General features: G+C 34.7%; 1 protein-coding gene across 2 annotated transcripts; it reads right to left on the reverse strand.

The window, feature by feature from the left end:
- Positions 1-307: 307 nt before the first annotated feature.
- LOC125854486 (5'-3' exoribonuclease 3) lies at positions 308-12587 on the reverse strand. Of its 2 annotated transcripts, none has more exons than XM_049534052.1 (23): positions 12250-12587; positions 10954-11056; positions 10474-10550; positions 10201-10392; positions 9951-10070; positions 9776-9838; positions 9340-9489; positions 9073-9237; positions 8003-8080; positions 7806-7892; positions 6834-7202; positions 6518-6613; positions 5516-5611; positions 4983-5053; positions 4468-4596; positions 4320-4396; positions 4104-4144; positions 3913-3987; positions 3676-3833; positions 2856-2960; positions 2672-2747; positions 1447-1526; positions 308-1342 (listed from the first exon to the last, which is right to left on the reverse strand). In XM_049534052.1, the coding sequence occupies exons 1-23, from the start codon at positions 12451-12453 to the stop codon at positions 628-630; spliced, it is 3327 nt and encodes a 1108-aa protein (XP_049390009.1). In that variant the 5' UTR covers positions 12454-12587; the 3' UTR covers positions 308-627. The 2 variants fall into 2 exon arrangements, with proteins under 2 accessions (XP_049390009.1, XP_049390010.1); XM_049534053.1 differs by having other exon boundaries at positions 10988-11056; positions 12250-12402.
- Between the last annotated feature and the right edge of the window lie 4757 nt (positions 12588-17344).

The raw sequence follows: 17344 nt of genomic DNA on the forward strand, positions 1-17344 counted from the left end.
ACAGATGTATCATGTCGTGTCTAATCATCTTTCTCCTATTCTTCCTCCGTCTTACCTATACCTCTCCTCAAACCTATCAGACCTCTCACACCTACCCACCGGAGCATTTTCGCTCCTCTAACTCACTTGCACCATAGAAGCTACTCCCATCCCATACTAAGGAGGATGGAATTTAAAAATGTAATGGGACAGACATTGTGAATAATTATAATAAAGTTAATTCTTACTACAATTCTACAAATGTACATCATCAAAATCTACCAAGAACCGAATAGGCATCATGAAGAAATGCACAGGAGAGAAATCATACGCTAAAAGTTTTTCTCAATAAGCAAAAATGATGTTACAAACAAAGCTCATAGCTTATGAGAAAACTGCATAATCTTATTCATCCAACATCTTTCAATCAAATAAAAGAAGCTCAACTATATCATAATAGCGAAAGGAAGAGAAAGAATGCGGGTAAAACGCTGTGCAAGATACCTATATTGTACAACATTACTGTAAAGTCGCCTGAACTTACATATCGGCCAGCAATATCTGTTTGTTCTCTACCTGCTCTTCTATTCTTTTTTTCTGTATTAAGTCTGAAACAACACCCCATCACTTGCAAAAATGATGATACCTCTAACGGCGATAGCCTGAAGATGGTGGCCCTCTATCGTTTCCTCTTCCTAAAGCCGAGAAGTGATTGCTGGAGGGACGTGGATTGCCATAACCCCAAGCAGCATTTTGGTTTACTTGCGGGGCCCATCCACCATCCTGTGGGTTATGGCTTCCTGGCTCATAAGGTGGGTGATAGCTTCCTGGCTCATAAGGTGGGTTATAGCTTCCTGGCTCATAAGGTTCATGATAATTGGGGTAACTACTGTATCTACTCTGCTGGTGAAAATGATCAATTGGTGGTACTGGCGATTGGCTAACATGCTGCGGACGATTGGCATGAGAAGAATAACTATATCCAACATTTTGCTGCATCACAGCGGCATGATGTCCATGTCTATGATAATCCCTGCTAGGAGGGACAGGTTGGCCACCCGTCTCATACAGAGGAGGAGCCCTACTATATGGATCAACAGCAGTAGGGATATAAGCAGGGTGGTAACTCTGATCATACTGATAAGGCGCAGCTGTGTCGTCTCGAGCAGAATAATCAAAATTAGGGCGAACATGTCCCTGACCGTTGTATCCTTGAGAGGAAGGAAAAGGACCAGAAGGATATGGTACTGGTTGAGCATGTAAATTATCCCCACGGCCACTCCTAATCTGCAAACTATTAGAAACCAGCCTGTGTGCTGCCTCTCCAAGGTGACGACCAGAGTTTCCGCCAGGGTGGTGGTTCCTGAAATGAAGTACACAGCTACATGAAATTTAATGGGCAATATAGACATACTAACAACATGGCATCATTAGACATCTTCATCCAATCAACATATCACAACGAACCTTCCATTTTCCCAAGGTTTCCTCCCAGAATCCTCATGCCACAACACTGGATCAGGTTTTATATCACTGAATGTCACCATCTGCATAGTAATGATGCAGCATTAGTGAGGAAACGAAAAAGAAACTGACAACGTATATGCTCGTGAGACGATTTTTACCTCATTCAACTGGCTAAATAATAGGCACATGAAAACAGTTGGGTTTTGATTGTATACAACTAGTGTATATAATTTTAAACAATAGCATACTTAAAGAACAGGTTTTTTAACTAACTGTGCAGGTTTTTTTTGTTATATACAGGTCAAATATATATAAAAAAAGACATAAGGTACTTAAACCCCTCCTCTCTCCTTTTTAAGCGAGCATCAGCCCTCCAGGAACTACATCTCTATAGCCCAGTAGGGGTCTCAGCTTCAAAGTCCAAAATTCTAACAAATTTCAAATATAGGAATAAGTAAATCTCAGAATCAGGTTGAGGTCTGAAGTCCAGCAGAGAATACATGTCAATTAATAATATGTATCTTCAATTTTCGAAAGTTTCAAAGTTCTGTCAAACCTTGATCAATGAACCTACAAGACCCTTCTCTCTTAACATGTGAAAGTGGAAAGAAGAGGCGAGAATTTGTGGGAGGCAGGGCTCTTTGAGGCAATGGTTTTGAAGGAACCTCAATAGCAAAGGAAAGGAAGGAGCAATGCTGGGAAGGGGAAATTGTGGAGTACCTACCTCCAAAGCTATTTTGTTTACTCAAAGCTTGATTTCACTTCTAAAAGGACTCGGGCAAGCTAGCTTATTAGGTTTATTTAATCACAGTTGTATAATGAATAAATTTAATTTTTAAAAATAAAACAATATGCATCTTTGGCTACCAGCCAATTATAAAAGTTTGCTTCAGCAATTACTCTCACGAACTGCTTCCACCCATATTTATTCGAGAATTGAGTTTTCAACGATCAAAATAGGTTTTAGTCAAAGCCATTTTCAGGAGATTATGTAATATATCAGAAAAGTGGTTTGACCAATACCTGGTTTGGTTATTGAAAAAGTTAATAAGGAGAAAAAATATCTAGGACAGAGGAAGCATTCACAAAGAAAATCTTAGGATATCCTTCTAGTCAAGAACATGGTATGGTCTTCCACCTTACCCGCACTCCCCCCCCCCCCCCNCCCCCCCCCCCCCCCCCTCCAAAATGAAGGGACAAAGCGTGGATCTCTCAGATAAATTACCTTCTTTGGGAAAATAACCCCTTTAGGTGGCCGTGTGATGTGCTTATGGAAATCAGGGAGTTTGTATATTGCACATCTGAAAATGCAAGAGCCACAAAGCTGATCAGAAATTGTACAAATATTATCATTTGTAAGTACCATCAATTGGTACACAGATGCTGCAGTGAAAAGCTAGGTTTCTTACATGACTTGATTGTCCATAATATCTTCCAACCCATCCATAGGAGCTCTAAAAATTGGAGGACAAGGATCTCCCATGCAAAGGGATATGTAGCCATTCATGCCACCACTGCAAGTACCATTAGGAAAAAAGTCAGAAGAGTCCACCTAGGACTTTGGTGATTGAGATAGCTAGGTTTTCATCACAATAGACATCTAAAAAACCGAAAAATCATGTAGATAAAGGAAACACAAAGACCAAGCTCAGATAGAGACAACTAAGGCTAAAATTGGAGGACAAGGATCTCCCACACAAAGAGATATAAAGCCCATTCATCATCCCACCACTGCATGTACCACGCTAGAAAAAAATCAGAAGAGTGCACCTAGACCTTTGACGATTGAGACTCAAGCTAGTTTTTTATCACAATAGACCAATAGTGTGCAGATTTAATATGCAGAAAAAAAACATAAAGCTGAAGAATCGTGTAGAAAAAGGAAAACCCAGAACCTAGCTCAGACAGAGAAGACGACTAAGGCTAAAAAATAGAGGACAAGAATCTCCTAAGCAAAGGGATATGTAGACATTCATTCCAGCATTGCATGCACCATTAGGAAAAAAAAAATAGAAGAGTCCACCCAGGATTTTGATGATTGAGATTCAAACTAGGTTTTATCACAATAGACAACAGTGATACAGATTTAGTATGCCAAAAAAGAAGAGACTAAAAACAGAAGAATCGTGCAGAAAGAGGAAAAGAGGACCCAACTCAGACAGAAGATTAAGACTTCAAAACACAATTAAAGGGGTCCGGGAGTCGCATAGGTCATATAGCAAAACAAACCTTGCTTTTGGGTCCAAGCACTCCTTCACTTCAACACGTTCGTTGTCTGTAAGCTGCTTACAGCGATCATCAAGAGAAAAAATGTATGGAGACAAAGGGTGAGATAATGACACAAAAAGCATATCATTCATCACACAATTTCTTCGTGCTTCTTCCTCCTGCAAGAAAATGACTAAATTAGTAAAATGGATACCCTCTAAGATAGTTCAACTCAATTCAGAAGTGACGCCATTATACCGTCAAGGTATGTTCAACTTTTGCAACCTCTGCAAGGAGCCGGGCTTCATCAATGAAAGGTAGTTTGGCAATGCCCTTCACATTAAGAAAGAAGTCAGCAGAAAGATAATTATTTATTTTTTATAAAGGTAACAGATGCCGGTACAAAGATATGAGAATACTGTTCTTAAAAATATTAATTTAACAAGTACCTGCCATGAAAAGCGCTTCCCATTCATGTCCACCTCAAAATCTGTCAACAACATTAAGGCATGATATATTTTAAGGTCTGAGATATTCATTTAGTGGGAAAGAACTCTAAGCAAGATACAATACTGGCAGATGGCATACAAGTTATCCTGTATTATAAAGTAATTTAACAGATCTACAATAAGTTACTTGTCAAAATGAGAAACAACATGTCATACCAGAAGGATAGAAGTCGCTAATGGGAGAGTTTGGGTCTGTCATCAATTGCCTATACTGTTCAGGAAGAGCATGTGAACTGCATATAAACCTAGTCAGCACCCTCTAGCAAGACATCTAGTATGAAAAATACCGAAGTGAGGTATAAACCTGGCAGCAGGAAAAACTCCCAACAGCTGATTGAATGGTTTGAATGGAGAACCTAGTTCAAAGGTAATATTCAACTCCCCAAGATCCTTGAGGTCAGAAGCAAAAGGAGCATAATGATACGGATAAAACCTGCAGAGGAGAAACTTGAAGCGATGAAACCAAAAACACAACCATTATTTTGCACAAGACGTTTGATCTTATTAAATCTCCAGATCAATTTTTTGTTTGTAGCACAACGAATGTTCCCAGTTTTTTAAGGAAAAGAAGAATAAGAAAAAACATTCTCAATGGAAATATGAAGCATAAAAGATAGCATGTTAAGTAAACGATAAAACTATCAAAAAAAATTTTTTTTTAAAAAAGAATTGATGTGTGTGAGCACAAATGTGGACAAAACTTGACATAATAAGGCAAAGACCTAAGCACAGTCGTGTTATTTAGCACATCATTCATGTCATATCATAGATCCACATGCATGCCCGAAAAAACTCCAGTATCACAAAGGGAGAACTTACCACTGCCAGGAACAAACACCTTCATAATAATAGTGCATAACCCAGCACAATCCTTCTGTGTATTTCAAGACCTATTAAGATAAAAACCAAATATGAGACTGAAATCACCTTCATACGGATGCAGATGCATACGGAAAACTAAACCTTGCACAATTGCCTAAGACTGATAAAATTCATCGAGAAAATAATCCATCTGGATTTTAGCCTCAACAGCTGAAGTGCAGTTGATTTAGGTCCGGCTATCATTGATGAGTCTGAATGTAACATTGGGGCATCTAGAAAACCTCCCAGGCATTGATCTATTATAGACCTATCCATTACTATAAAAGCCACCAGAGTGCACCTCTCACATGGAAAAATAGCTCAAAAGAATTGTGTATTCCGAAAGCTAAAAGTATTTTGAACTACAGATGAACCATGTTTTAACTTAGATGCGACAAATTATCTAATCCAAGATGCCAATTGTAAAATCCCAACCACCTAAAAGTTTATCCATCATAAATAGTGATGCTACTCAAGTTTAGATAACTTACAATATCCTTTCGTACTTCTTCCATCTCCTCAGGTGTCTTTGCAGAAAATTTTTCCTCATAATACCTTTCTTTCCATCCTGGCACTCCCAGTTTGATCTGTAGAGACAAATCAGATCGCAATCCAGCATAAATATGTAAACGGCAACAACAAAAATTGCATAAATTGACTTATACTTACAGTTTTTAAAAATGTTAAGAATTATAAGTTGCCAAAGATGTTAGATCGAAAAAAACACACCAGCCTTACTAAGTTGTTGATTAGCACTGGTTTTTTTTCCTGATAAACTAGATTCAATAAAAGGCATCAAGAAGATGCAGAGAATACATGATATGGCATGGGCTTATATTTTAATAACCGTTAAAATGCCTCCCGAGCATTCCATGATCACAATCTCAGGTACTTCAGGTGGAACACATCTATTTGAATGTACTCTTGATAATCATCACATTCTCGGAGTATTTCACAACAGTTATTTTAAAATTAACATAAGAGAAGCGGTTACAATCATGTAGTCTATTCTATGTAAATATGTATAGCTAGTAAATTTTGCATTTATCAAATTAATTCACCAACACAGCCATTTAAACCATTTTATACACTTAAATGACTCTTAAGGCTTTTTCTATAAATCAACTTCCAGACAAACTTGAAAGCACATCATGCTGACACATGCATCACTATCTGAGTTGTATATTGTAGTTAAGAATTAGACAAGCGGTATAGGCTTGACCGAAAATTTCATTAATGGACTTGTAAAACATGACCAGAAAGCTTTAACACATGGATCTCTGCAATCCCTCCCATGCTATGTTAGTTTGATGTAGGTTTACGTGACCATTCCAGATAAGAACGGCAAAATGAATTTTCAGTTACACCTCAAATGTTATAAATTATCAACTCAAAATTTCTTTTCCTGATCTCTCAGATCACATCAAGCCCTTCCGCTAGCAACCTGACCTTAAGAGTCTGTAAAAGCTTGTAGGAATATGTTGTTTACGCACCTTGTCTTCCTCGAGATTCTCTGAATTAAAAACATCATTCTTCTCACGGATCAACTTGTTTAGCTTTGTTTTCAGTTCTTCTTTGTTTTCTAACACCTGATGTCACAAACCAAAAAATTGTGTTAGATGGTATTCAAAAATGCTTAAAGGGAATGAAAGTAATACATGCAGAAAATAAAGGGCGAAGGGAAGATAACACTATCCACTCCTATAAGAGACCTAAACAAAGCTAAGTACATCAGACACTGCTTAGTCCTATGGAATGACTGAATTAAGAATTACATATAAATGCCCCTAACTAAGGAGGAAAACATACTTCAGTTTCAAGGCTATCCTCAGCTTCAACAATTGCAGCTCCTATCGTGGCACCAGAACTCATACGTGCAGCTTTTTTGGTGCGAAAAATAGATCTTGTATCATCAACAGGCTCATAGTATTCATTCGGAAAGTCAAGGACGGAAAGACTTGATGTGCCATGCTGAAGTTGGGGACGTCTTGCAGTTCCTCCTTGTTGGGGACGTCTTGCAGTTCCCCCTTGTTGATAGGGAGAAGGAGAAGGACCTGAAGCAAGCCGAGAACCACTGAACCGAGAAACTGGAACCAAAGATTCAGGTTCGGCTCGAGGAGCAGAGTCATCTCCTCTTTTTAACTGGGCCTTTTCACGCTTAATTCTCTCAGATTGTCTCTGGAAAAAAATAAAACACAAAAGTGAAATGTAGGCCCACTTACATGCAATAGAAGGCCCATACTCAAAAGTACCTATTATAATATATAATGTAACTAGCAAGCAATCAAAAGGACAGAGTCCTAGATTCAAGAAAGGACACTTTAAAGAGCTTGACAACAAAAAAATATCGAGAGCATCATCTCAAAGAAGATTTTGCATTAGATAGAATAGAAGAGTTTAATTGCAGAATAACACTTCGAACAATGGTAACTGTGTTGAAAGTAGTAGCAAAAGTCAAACATAAAAAAATCATCACTAAATTTACCACAAAAATTTTGAAGTTAAATTAGTGCCACTACCACTGCAATTAAGGTTTTTCACACATCAAGAATCACCAAACAATTCCAGTCCCTTCCCAATTTTTTTGCTTTGTTCTCTTTATCAATTTCAACTGATGGATGAAGACAGGACAGAGCAGCAAGAAAAGTTTTACATGTTAAGATACTACTCAAGTTTACAATCAAAAGACAAAGATCTGTAACTACATAGAAAGCAATACCGAAGGTTCCTTTTGTTAACTTCCAAAAGAAAATGCAAGGAATTGGTCAGACAAGAGCAGACCTGATGTAACCGCGCTCTTTTCTGAAATATCTTATCTTCATATGATCCCACGGCCTGAATGAAATGTTCTACTCTGCTAAGATTTGGCTGGAAAAGTAGTAAATGAATCAATTCATTGATATAAGTAAAAGTTCTAAAAATTACTTGGATAACAGAAAATATTTAGATCTATCAGCTTATGGAAAACAACCAAATACCTGGCTACCATCAGTTAAATAACCTTCCATGGATCTAAACTCCTTCTTATAGACAGCCAGTAACAAGTTTATTGCACCCTGAACAGGACAATATAATCAAAATTACATATATGAAGAAGTCAGTACAACCTTCTCAAAACAAGAAACTAACAGACAATTGTAAGGATTCTTATAAGACAAAGACTTCATTACTGGATGCCGGTAACAGATTCTCCAAAACAAAATATCAAGAAAATTTATAAGTTCGTGTTTTATAGCTGAAAGAGGAAAACATAGAAAGGAAGGTGTTCACTCAGTCGCCAGCCATGGGAGAAAAGACTTTTCCAAGCTGGCAAGTTAAAACCTCCAGTTCACTCTTTACTTGTTCTATTTCTTTCTTACCCATCAGTTCTTATGTTCTCTCTCACTCATACCCCCTTTCCATAGGCAAGGGGATTGCCAAAGCAAACAACATGTTTTTCCTCTCCTAGAGGCATGTAGCACTATTTAATACATAAGTTCTCATCAGCTAGCTTTTCATCTAAGTGATAAAGTTCACACAGGCTCCTTTCTTACAAATCAGTTACCCACACATGTTATAAATAACAGTTCATGCCATCTATTCCTATTTCATAAAAAGCATTGAGCAAGACCCAGTCAAGTGTCTCTTTTACAAAGTAAGCTATTTAGAGCTGGAAAAAAGGTTTCCTGTCACCATGTTACCCCAAAATGTAGTCACTCTTACTTCATGAAAGATAACTAGTTGAGCTTGCCCTCAAAGCTAGCCCTCAAAATCATTGAATCCAAATCCCTAAGTTTAGATTAAAAAGTAACAAATCATTGGCTCAACAAAAGGGATAGACAACACCATAGGATACAATTCTTTTTTAGTGTCAGGTGTAAAATATAAAGTGTGACAATTTCTTCAGGTTAGATAAACAATGATCACATTAAGACGACAAAGTCATCTGAGCATGAGTCATGACTGGTTGTATTCTACTTTATTTAGCTAGTCAGAAGCACAACAAGGGGACAAAGCCACAGCTATAAGATATAGAAAACAAGTGAAATCAATTCCAGAAAGAACAGACCTCGCGAATCTCAAGAGTAGGCATATGTGGGAGAAAATCATTTCCAACAAAGAAACAAATAAATATGAAGTCGTCGATGATCCGCTCGAAATCAATCTCAAAAGGAGGATTTGGGATTCTCATATCAAATTCCAAATACTCCCGCAAAGTCCATATGTTGAGGAACTGCAACAGATGCACAAGATTAGTAAAGAAAATCATAGATATTACTTGTCAATAGCATATATTATATTTCTTTCATCAAGAACATCTTCAACTCAAATGTACCTGGTAAGGTTTTTTCGCCACAACCTCAGCATTGCCTTTCTCATCGAATTCTCCTGCTTTTCGTTTTGCCTTTCCTTCACAATCTGCAGCTAAGTGACCCATTTGACCACAAAGGAAACACTTATCCTGCTGACCTGGCGTAAATACAACCTGACACATAGACGCAGAATACGTCAAATGAGATGTGAAGTAAAAGATAAACCACAAGACTTCTAAAAAGAGATTCAAAATATGACGAAACGTTATGGTGAAGATGAACCACAACCAACATCAAGAATTTAAGAAAAATAAGGGAAAAGAAGGAGAAACTTCTCTATCCAAACTCAGAATGGGTTCCTTGTGAACATAAATAAACTCCAGTGTCCTATTCAAAATCATTTCTAACTAAACTGTTGATATGTGTAACTAGAGAACACAATTAAGTTGAGCGTAAAACCTCTCTGAGTATGGAGAAGTGAACTTCGTGAGTAGCCAAAGCCAACATGATTAGATCTGCATCCTGTCATGTGGAACCAGAATCAGATATATAAGTTATCAAACACAAACTACAAGAAATCAGAAAGAAGTTATGAGTGCAAATTGCAAGTAATGTTTAAATGATTAAGACATACCAAACCGTAGAGACAATGGCGTGTATTTGGGTCATAACCAGGAAGATTTCTTTGGAGTCGAAGATAGGACATAATTTTATGCTCCCCTTCACCAGGAACATTTGCATCAGAAAGTATAACCTTCAAACAGTAGTTGAAATAATAAGTACGGTAATAATTCAACATCGTTAACAGGGAAAAACAAGAAAGAGTATCCAAAGAAAACAACAATGAAAAATATAAACAGAAACGGATTCACATCAAAAGATACCTTGACGTTTTTCCATCCCGAATCATGGTTTAGTCTAAGATGAACATAGTACTGAAGAGCAATTGACAATGTGGCCATGAACTGAGTTCCGGGAGTGATGACATTTGAATCAAAAACTTGTGACTCTTGCTTTGGGGGGAGCTTCCTACCCTCTCTCTCGAATTCCTCCCGCAGCTTTTCCTCCTCAGCTGCCTAAAAGTGATTCTATGAGATAAAACCCTAAACACTTTGAAGTTGAAAATAAATTCCTACAGAAATTTAAAAGTGCAATACCGCATCTGCAGCATCTTTTGCTGATCTAAAACGTCTAGATCTCTGCTGATTCATTTTTGCCCTTGGTGCAACACCATCTACCACAGATATCAGTCAATAATTAGAACTAAAATCTTCAATCAACTTATAATTATGTAAAATACATAGATTAACTGTATAGGCAAATTATTCAATAGGAGATCAAAATATTAGAGAAGGAAATGTGTGCACTGGCAAGTATGTATAGGCACGTCAAACTATGAGAAACTATCTTAATCTGTATATAGGGGATATGATCTAAGAAGTCGGAAATCGGTATAAAAGAGTTAATTAACACACATTTTAGATCCCTTTTACAATACCATTTTTGTTTTATTCCCTATTTACAAACTTTTGAGAAGATATTTCTTTTCCGTCATCCAACTTCCTGCTATGTAATTCACTTTTATCCAAAATACAGCATCCATACTATCATAAATACAATTCGACCTTATTACCCACCAATAGCCATATATAGCAGCTTTCGAGGACGCACCATAGAGAAAAGCCTGTCTATGTAATCAAACATGCACTCAAAGACCTCTTCAAATGTTGTAGGAGAGGGCTGCATAAAAAAGTGTAGTTTGTTAAAAGACAATGCAGAAGAGATGGAAATAACATACAGACACACAGCGATAAACTAAAGTCCAGAATCCTCAAATAGTATCCGTTATGATTTAAAATTGGCCATCAAAAGAGAACTTTCCCACCTCTTTTTATATTTTCCCATTTATTACAGCAGGGAAAGACAGGTGGAAATTAGGTCAAGTTAATGTTGTTCAGATAAAACATCCCAAAAGGGAACAAAACCAATTGATTATGCAGGCAGTATAGAAATCTAAAATTATCCATATAGACTAAGTTCAAACAAAATAAAAACCGTCATGTACAATAACAAAAAATTCGATTAATTTCTGTACGTCTAAAAGCTATTGTTGAAATAGATACGGTCTCCCTAAAAAACTCACATGTAACATTAAATCAGAAGAAAACTAAGATAGACTTGCCCAAACTTTTTTTTTATGATACCATTTGTTTCTTTGAGAGCTTTAATTTTGGACACCACTTGTTTCTTTAAGAGCTTTAATTTTGGACACCATTTGTTTCCTCAAAAAGTCCAAACCTGATACATCCTCTTACTACAAGTTTTTCTATTTACTTTCTTGCTATAAAATAAATGAGAAACATGATGAAAAAATGGATAGTAGAGTAGCAGCATGCAAGAAGTCTACGTCTTTCATTTTTAATCAACATATAATCTTCTAGACTGAAAATATCATCAATACATAAGCATGTCTTAAAGTGAAACAAAAATATTCCTTCGTAGCCAAATAATCAATCTATGGCTCAATCCAAATAAGCTTGTTCCACTATATTAATCTTGTGTTTCACAGCACGACTATTTTACTGTGGACTCAACCTACTGCAATCATGCAAATTTCCACCACGCACAAGATATATATACATAAACAGCTTCTTTTAAACATCACACATACAATTAGCAGACATTTTGCTCATCTCAAAGTTTTTTAAAATCTTAAAATTCCCTTCTTGTTCCTTAAACCTAGCAAAATTCTTGGCTTATACATAAAATTTAATCTCTAACAAACCCACATTCTACTCAATTGTACATAAATTCAAAAGATCACACTCAATTCAGTTGGGATCGGCAAACCATTAACTAGCTCCACAATTCAGATAAAAAGAAACGACATTTAGGGTACAAATAAATAAAAGGCAAGAGTAAAAAGTACGTACTCTATCTTCGGGATGAAAACATGGATGAATGATACCATTCATATCCAGATACAAGTTATCATACTCGATGTTGTTGGGATTAGGTTTGCTCGTATCGACTGGAATTCTTACATCTTCGATAACAACGGCCTCTTCTTCTACCACATCCACCACAACCATCGGATACTTCTCAGCTAACCATCGGTAAAATGCCGGAACTCCCATTGTTATGGGATTCTCAAATCCCCTTCAATTCCACTTTTATCAAGCCCTCAATTCAATGAAACTGAAAATTGAGAATTGAAGAAAAAGAGAAGCAATTTAGAAACTGAAACTAAACCCTAACCCTAGGAGAGATGTATTTACCCTATTTGAGTAAGGATGACGGGGCTCCGATTCAGGAGAGATCTATTTTAGGACAATAATACCCTTATTTCGATGAGATTGAGAGAATACGTAGGGTTATTTTTGTACAATATAAGTACGAGTGTTAAGAGGGAATTATTAGGACGATAATACCCTTATCGAAGGAAATAAAATTATCCGAAGAGGTAGGGGGCTTTATTCAATAACTCTGATATTTTTGTACGTTAAAAATATGTAATAACGCAGCCATATTTAGAATACTAACAACCAAGTAAACTCGGACTAGTAACCTACTTAATTATTAAATTCTACTTAAACATAAATAATTAAATACCATAAATAACAAATCCTAAACTAGTGAGAAATCCTATTCTCGGTTTATTTCCTACGCTCGATGAGATTTAGAGAATACATATTAGATAGGGTTGTTTCTGTACTTTAATCATACTTACTAAAGTTAAATATAGCTATCAATTGTTAAGAGGTTATTATATTCTAGTTATGAGTGTGTAGAAGACTCAACATTTTAATAATCAAGTACGTATTTATTATTACAATATAAATACTTGTCGAGTTATGGTTATATTAAGTTATGAGTGTGTAGAAGAGTCGTCATACTTATACAGATTAATCTAACAATTTATTATCTATTAAATGTCATGTTGAGACAAGCATGATTCACCCTTTTTTTTCAACTCAATTTGTTGTGGCGTTAGAGTACGCGGTTTGTAAGGTAGACACAGATAGGATAATCATAAATGTACCCATCAAAAATTTGTGAGATGTTATAAGACAAATTTAATTTTAGTTAGATTTTTTTATAGGTTATTCTATCTTAAAACCCATTTCATGCTTAAATAAAATGTAAAATGCATTTTTGATATCTCATAAAATCTTGAAATATTCATCAAGAGATGATATGATCGGAATACAAAATTGTAAGCACATTATTGATCAATTAAATCTTTGCTTCATCCTCTTCAAATATAGGCTTTCAATATAATATTGGGCTCATGAAGGGCAATCAACAATTTGGATTGTTATTGGGCTTCATATTTATTGGTTTGTTCCACCATCGTCAACGTCTCTTCAAATGGGGTTATTGAGAAACTACTTTAATTTCTAGCCCAATTCAAATGGGGTTATTGAGAAACTACTTTAATTTCTAGCCCAATTCAAACTATAAACCTTTAGCCAATCTTAAGTCCGATTGTAATAGTTTTTTTCTTTTTTGTTGTTGTTTTCTCTCTCGGTGTCCCAGACCCCACCTAGTGGGATTTTACTGGGTATGTTGTTGTTGTTGTTTCTCTCTCGGTGTCTGATACTTGTTTCGGGGTCCAATTGATCTGGATTGGTGTTATGTATGAGGAAGTGGTTTCAATTGAGTGATTTTCATTTCTAATGTTTGAATTCAAGACCTCTGATTAAGGGTGGGAAGATCCTATTAATTTCACCACAAATCTTCGTTAGTGGAGGATCCAAAGTGAAACAGTGAAACTTACAGGTTCAAGGGAATCAGTAGCTTTTGTGAAAATGTTATATACGTATTAAAAATTACACCAAATATCTATTAATATTTGATTGTGAAATCAATTATTATTATATATTAACTAGCGGTTACCGTAGAAACTCATAACTAAAATTTTGGATCCGACTCTACCTTTGGTGGGGTCATTAACAATTTAACATTAGTGGTAAATTGATGTTTCAAATGCATCATATCATAGCAAGTTATAATAACCTTAATTGGTAAGAAATTTATCCATATCAGATATTTACATTAAAATAATTGATGCACGCCATGTGTATCATTTTACATAATTATTACTTAATTATAGTTACTTTGTGTTGATATTCACACTGTTAAACCACTTAATTATGATAAATCACATTAGTTTAATGTAAATACTTGATACAGATAAGTATTTACCATTTGATTTATTGAATGAAAAAGTTATAAGTTATAGGAACTTATTCACCTTCCTTTTAGTTATCATGCTAGACAGGAAACTATTGAAAATCACTATTTGGATAAGGAAAATATATGTAATGTAATAAGTTTGTGTGTATAAAGGAAACTATTGAAAATCACTATTTGGATAAGGAAAATATATGTAATGTAATAAGTTTGTGTGTATCTCATCTTGTGTCGTGGCTTTACATGGATACATTAGTTTTATTGTTTCTTATATATATATATATATATATATATATATATATATATATATATGTAGTGACTAAAATCATGAAATAAAACAATAAACATGGATGCTTCATAAAACCTAGTTGGCCATGGACCCTTTTGTCTACACCATGTCCCTTGTTCTTTCTTTAGTTACAACATAAGTACAAACATGTGGTTCCTCATCTCCTATTGTCTTTGACTCCGATAATTCTTTTATTACAATTCAATAAATACACAACACATACATATCTTTACATATACGTACTGTTATCACCAAGTCATAGTTAATTATCAAGATTTACGTAACTAAACATCACCTACTGATGTAAATCATACTTATTAAGTAAAAATATCGAATGTGAATAAGTATTTATGTGAAGATAAGGTTTAGCTAGGTACGTCTGTAAAGTCCTTTGCTTCTCTGGATTTGAAGAATTTATTAGCTGTACCTTCTTTTTTTTTTATCAATTTCCTAATTTACTAGTACTTGCTCCTTCCTTTAATTGTCATCTTTAATTAGTTTATCTTTTTTAACTTCCTATTTTTTGAAATTTCACATGTTGCTTTTCAAATTTGATAATCCCCTGAAACTCCTTTCCATTTTGTTGACTTTTAATCTTACCTATGATTATGTGATGTGTCTTTATTCTTACACGTTGGTTACCACACTATAACTTAACTATGTTCAATTCTAATACATGTGCACGTAAAATGAGTTTAAGTTATACGTACTTAATATAGTTTTTTCTCACTATCATGTCATTTTTATCTATTATAGTCGCTAACTTATTTTGCAACAACAACATACTTAGTGGGGTTTAGGGAAGTTATTATTATATGTACTTAATATAATTTTCTTACACTATTAGGTCACTTTTATCTGTTACGAATCCATTTTATAAAGAAGATTTAGAACACATAGATATATTTGAAAGACCTAATAGTATTAAGAAAAAACTCATGGAAATAAATGCTAGTGCATTGTAGCAAACTCTATTTAATTAAGAGTAGATAAATATACATCATTACAAAAATATCATTACTTTTAGTTGGTTGGTGTAAAATATTTCAAAGAGTTGGGTGCCAAGATATCCTATTTTAGCAATTTTGAAACTCATCCAACAACTTATTATAATCCTCTCTCTTGTGTAATTAATTAAGAGCATGCATGTTATAGTATTTTTTATGTCTTGAACTAATTTAAGGATTACCTTTTGAATCGTGTGTTAATGTCTTGAAGCAAATTTGAATCTAGCTTCACAGTCTTGAAGTGTGTGTTGATATAGCTAGGGTGTGTTTGGTATGAAGGAAAATGTTTTCCATGGAAAGTGTTTTTCTAGAAAATATTTTATTGGAAAACAAGTTGATTTTTGACTTATTTTCTCATGTTTGGTTGGTGAGTAGAAATATTTTTCGGAAAAGATTTTTTGTGTTTGATTTATGAATGAAAAATGTTATTGAAAAATTTCTTTTATTTTTACTAGAGTAGAAAATAATTTTTGAAATTGAAAATATTTTTTAAAAACAAACTTAATTTTTTTTGGGGTGGGGGCTGGTAGGGGNATGAAATAATATTTTTTAAAAACAAAATTAAATTTTTGTCTTTTTGAAGGGGGTGGGGGCTGATAGGGGCTGGGGGGGGGGGGAGGGGGCGAGGATAGGGGGTAAAAAATAAAAAATTGAAATTAGAAATATCTTTTAAAAACAACTTTTAATATATTTTTGGGAGGGGTGGTGGTAGGGTGAGGGTGGGGTAAAAATATTGAATTTAAAAACAAACTTTTAAATTTTTTTTTGAGGGGTGGTGGTGGTGGTTGGGGGGTTGGTTTGAGTGTAGAGACAAAATAAATTGATTTTTTCAACAATTTTTTTTTAATTGGAAGTTGGAAGAGTGTTTGGAAAATGTTTTCCTTAAAGTTTGAAGGGAAGTCATTTTCCTTAAATTTGAGGAAAATGAGTTGATTTGGAAAACATTTTCCAAAACATTTAACCCAACCAAACATGAGAAAATTGGAAAACATTTTCCTTCATACCAAACACACCCATAGTGTTCCCAAATTAATAACTGAACTTTTTCAATACTTGGTTGGACAAGTATTATATAGAAAACTAAATCTCTTTCTAAGTTTGAAGAATCTCTATTTATAGAGATTTTTTTCCAATTCAAAAAGGAGAAGAAAGTATACAATCCTTTTCCTTCTAGAAGAGAAAAAAAACTCTTTTTTCCCCTAGAAAATAGAGTTTTGAGTTAATCTCGCTCAATACATACAAAATGTACTAACACGAGAAGTTAGAACATATAATCTTCATAATCAAGATAGATTACATTTAATCTCGTGCTACAATTTTTCTGATGGTTTGTCCTAATTTCCATCTGCGATTGTGAACTTTAATTTTTAACTCATAAGAACCAATGATTTAATCTTCTATGTATAAACTTAAACTTTAACACTTTATTCAATTGAATAAACTAATAACTAATTGTTTAATAAATAATGCTATATCAAAACATATAATTAATAGTATATTCTAACAAAATTCTATTATCAGAAACTCCATGTGATT

The sequence above is a fragment of the Solanum stenotomum genome, chromosome 2 (assembly GCF_019186545.1).
Source record: "Solanum stenotomum isolate F172 chromosome 2, ASM1918654v1, whole genome shotgun sequence".
NCBI classification, from domain to species: domain Eukaryota; kingdom Viridiplantae; phylum Streptophyta; class Magnoliopsida; order Solanales; family Solanaceae; genus Solanum; species Solanum stenotomum.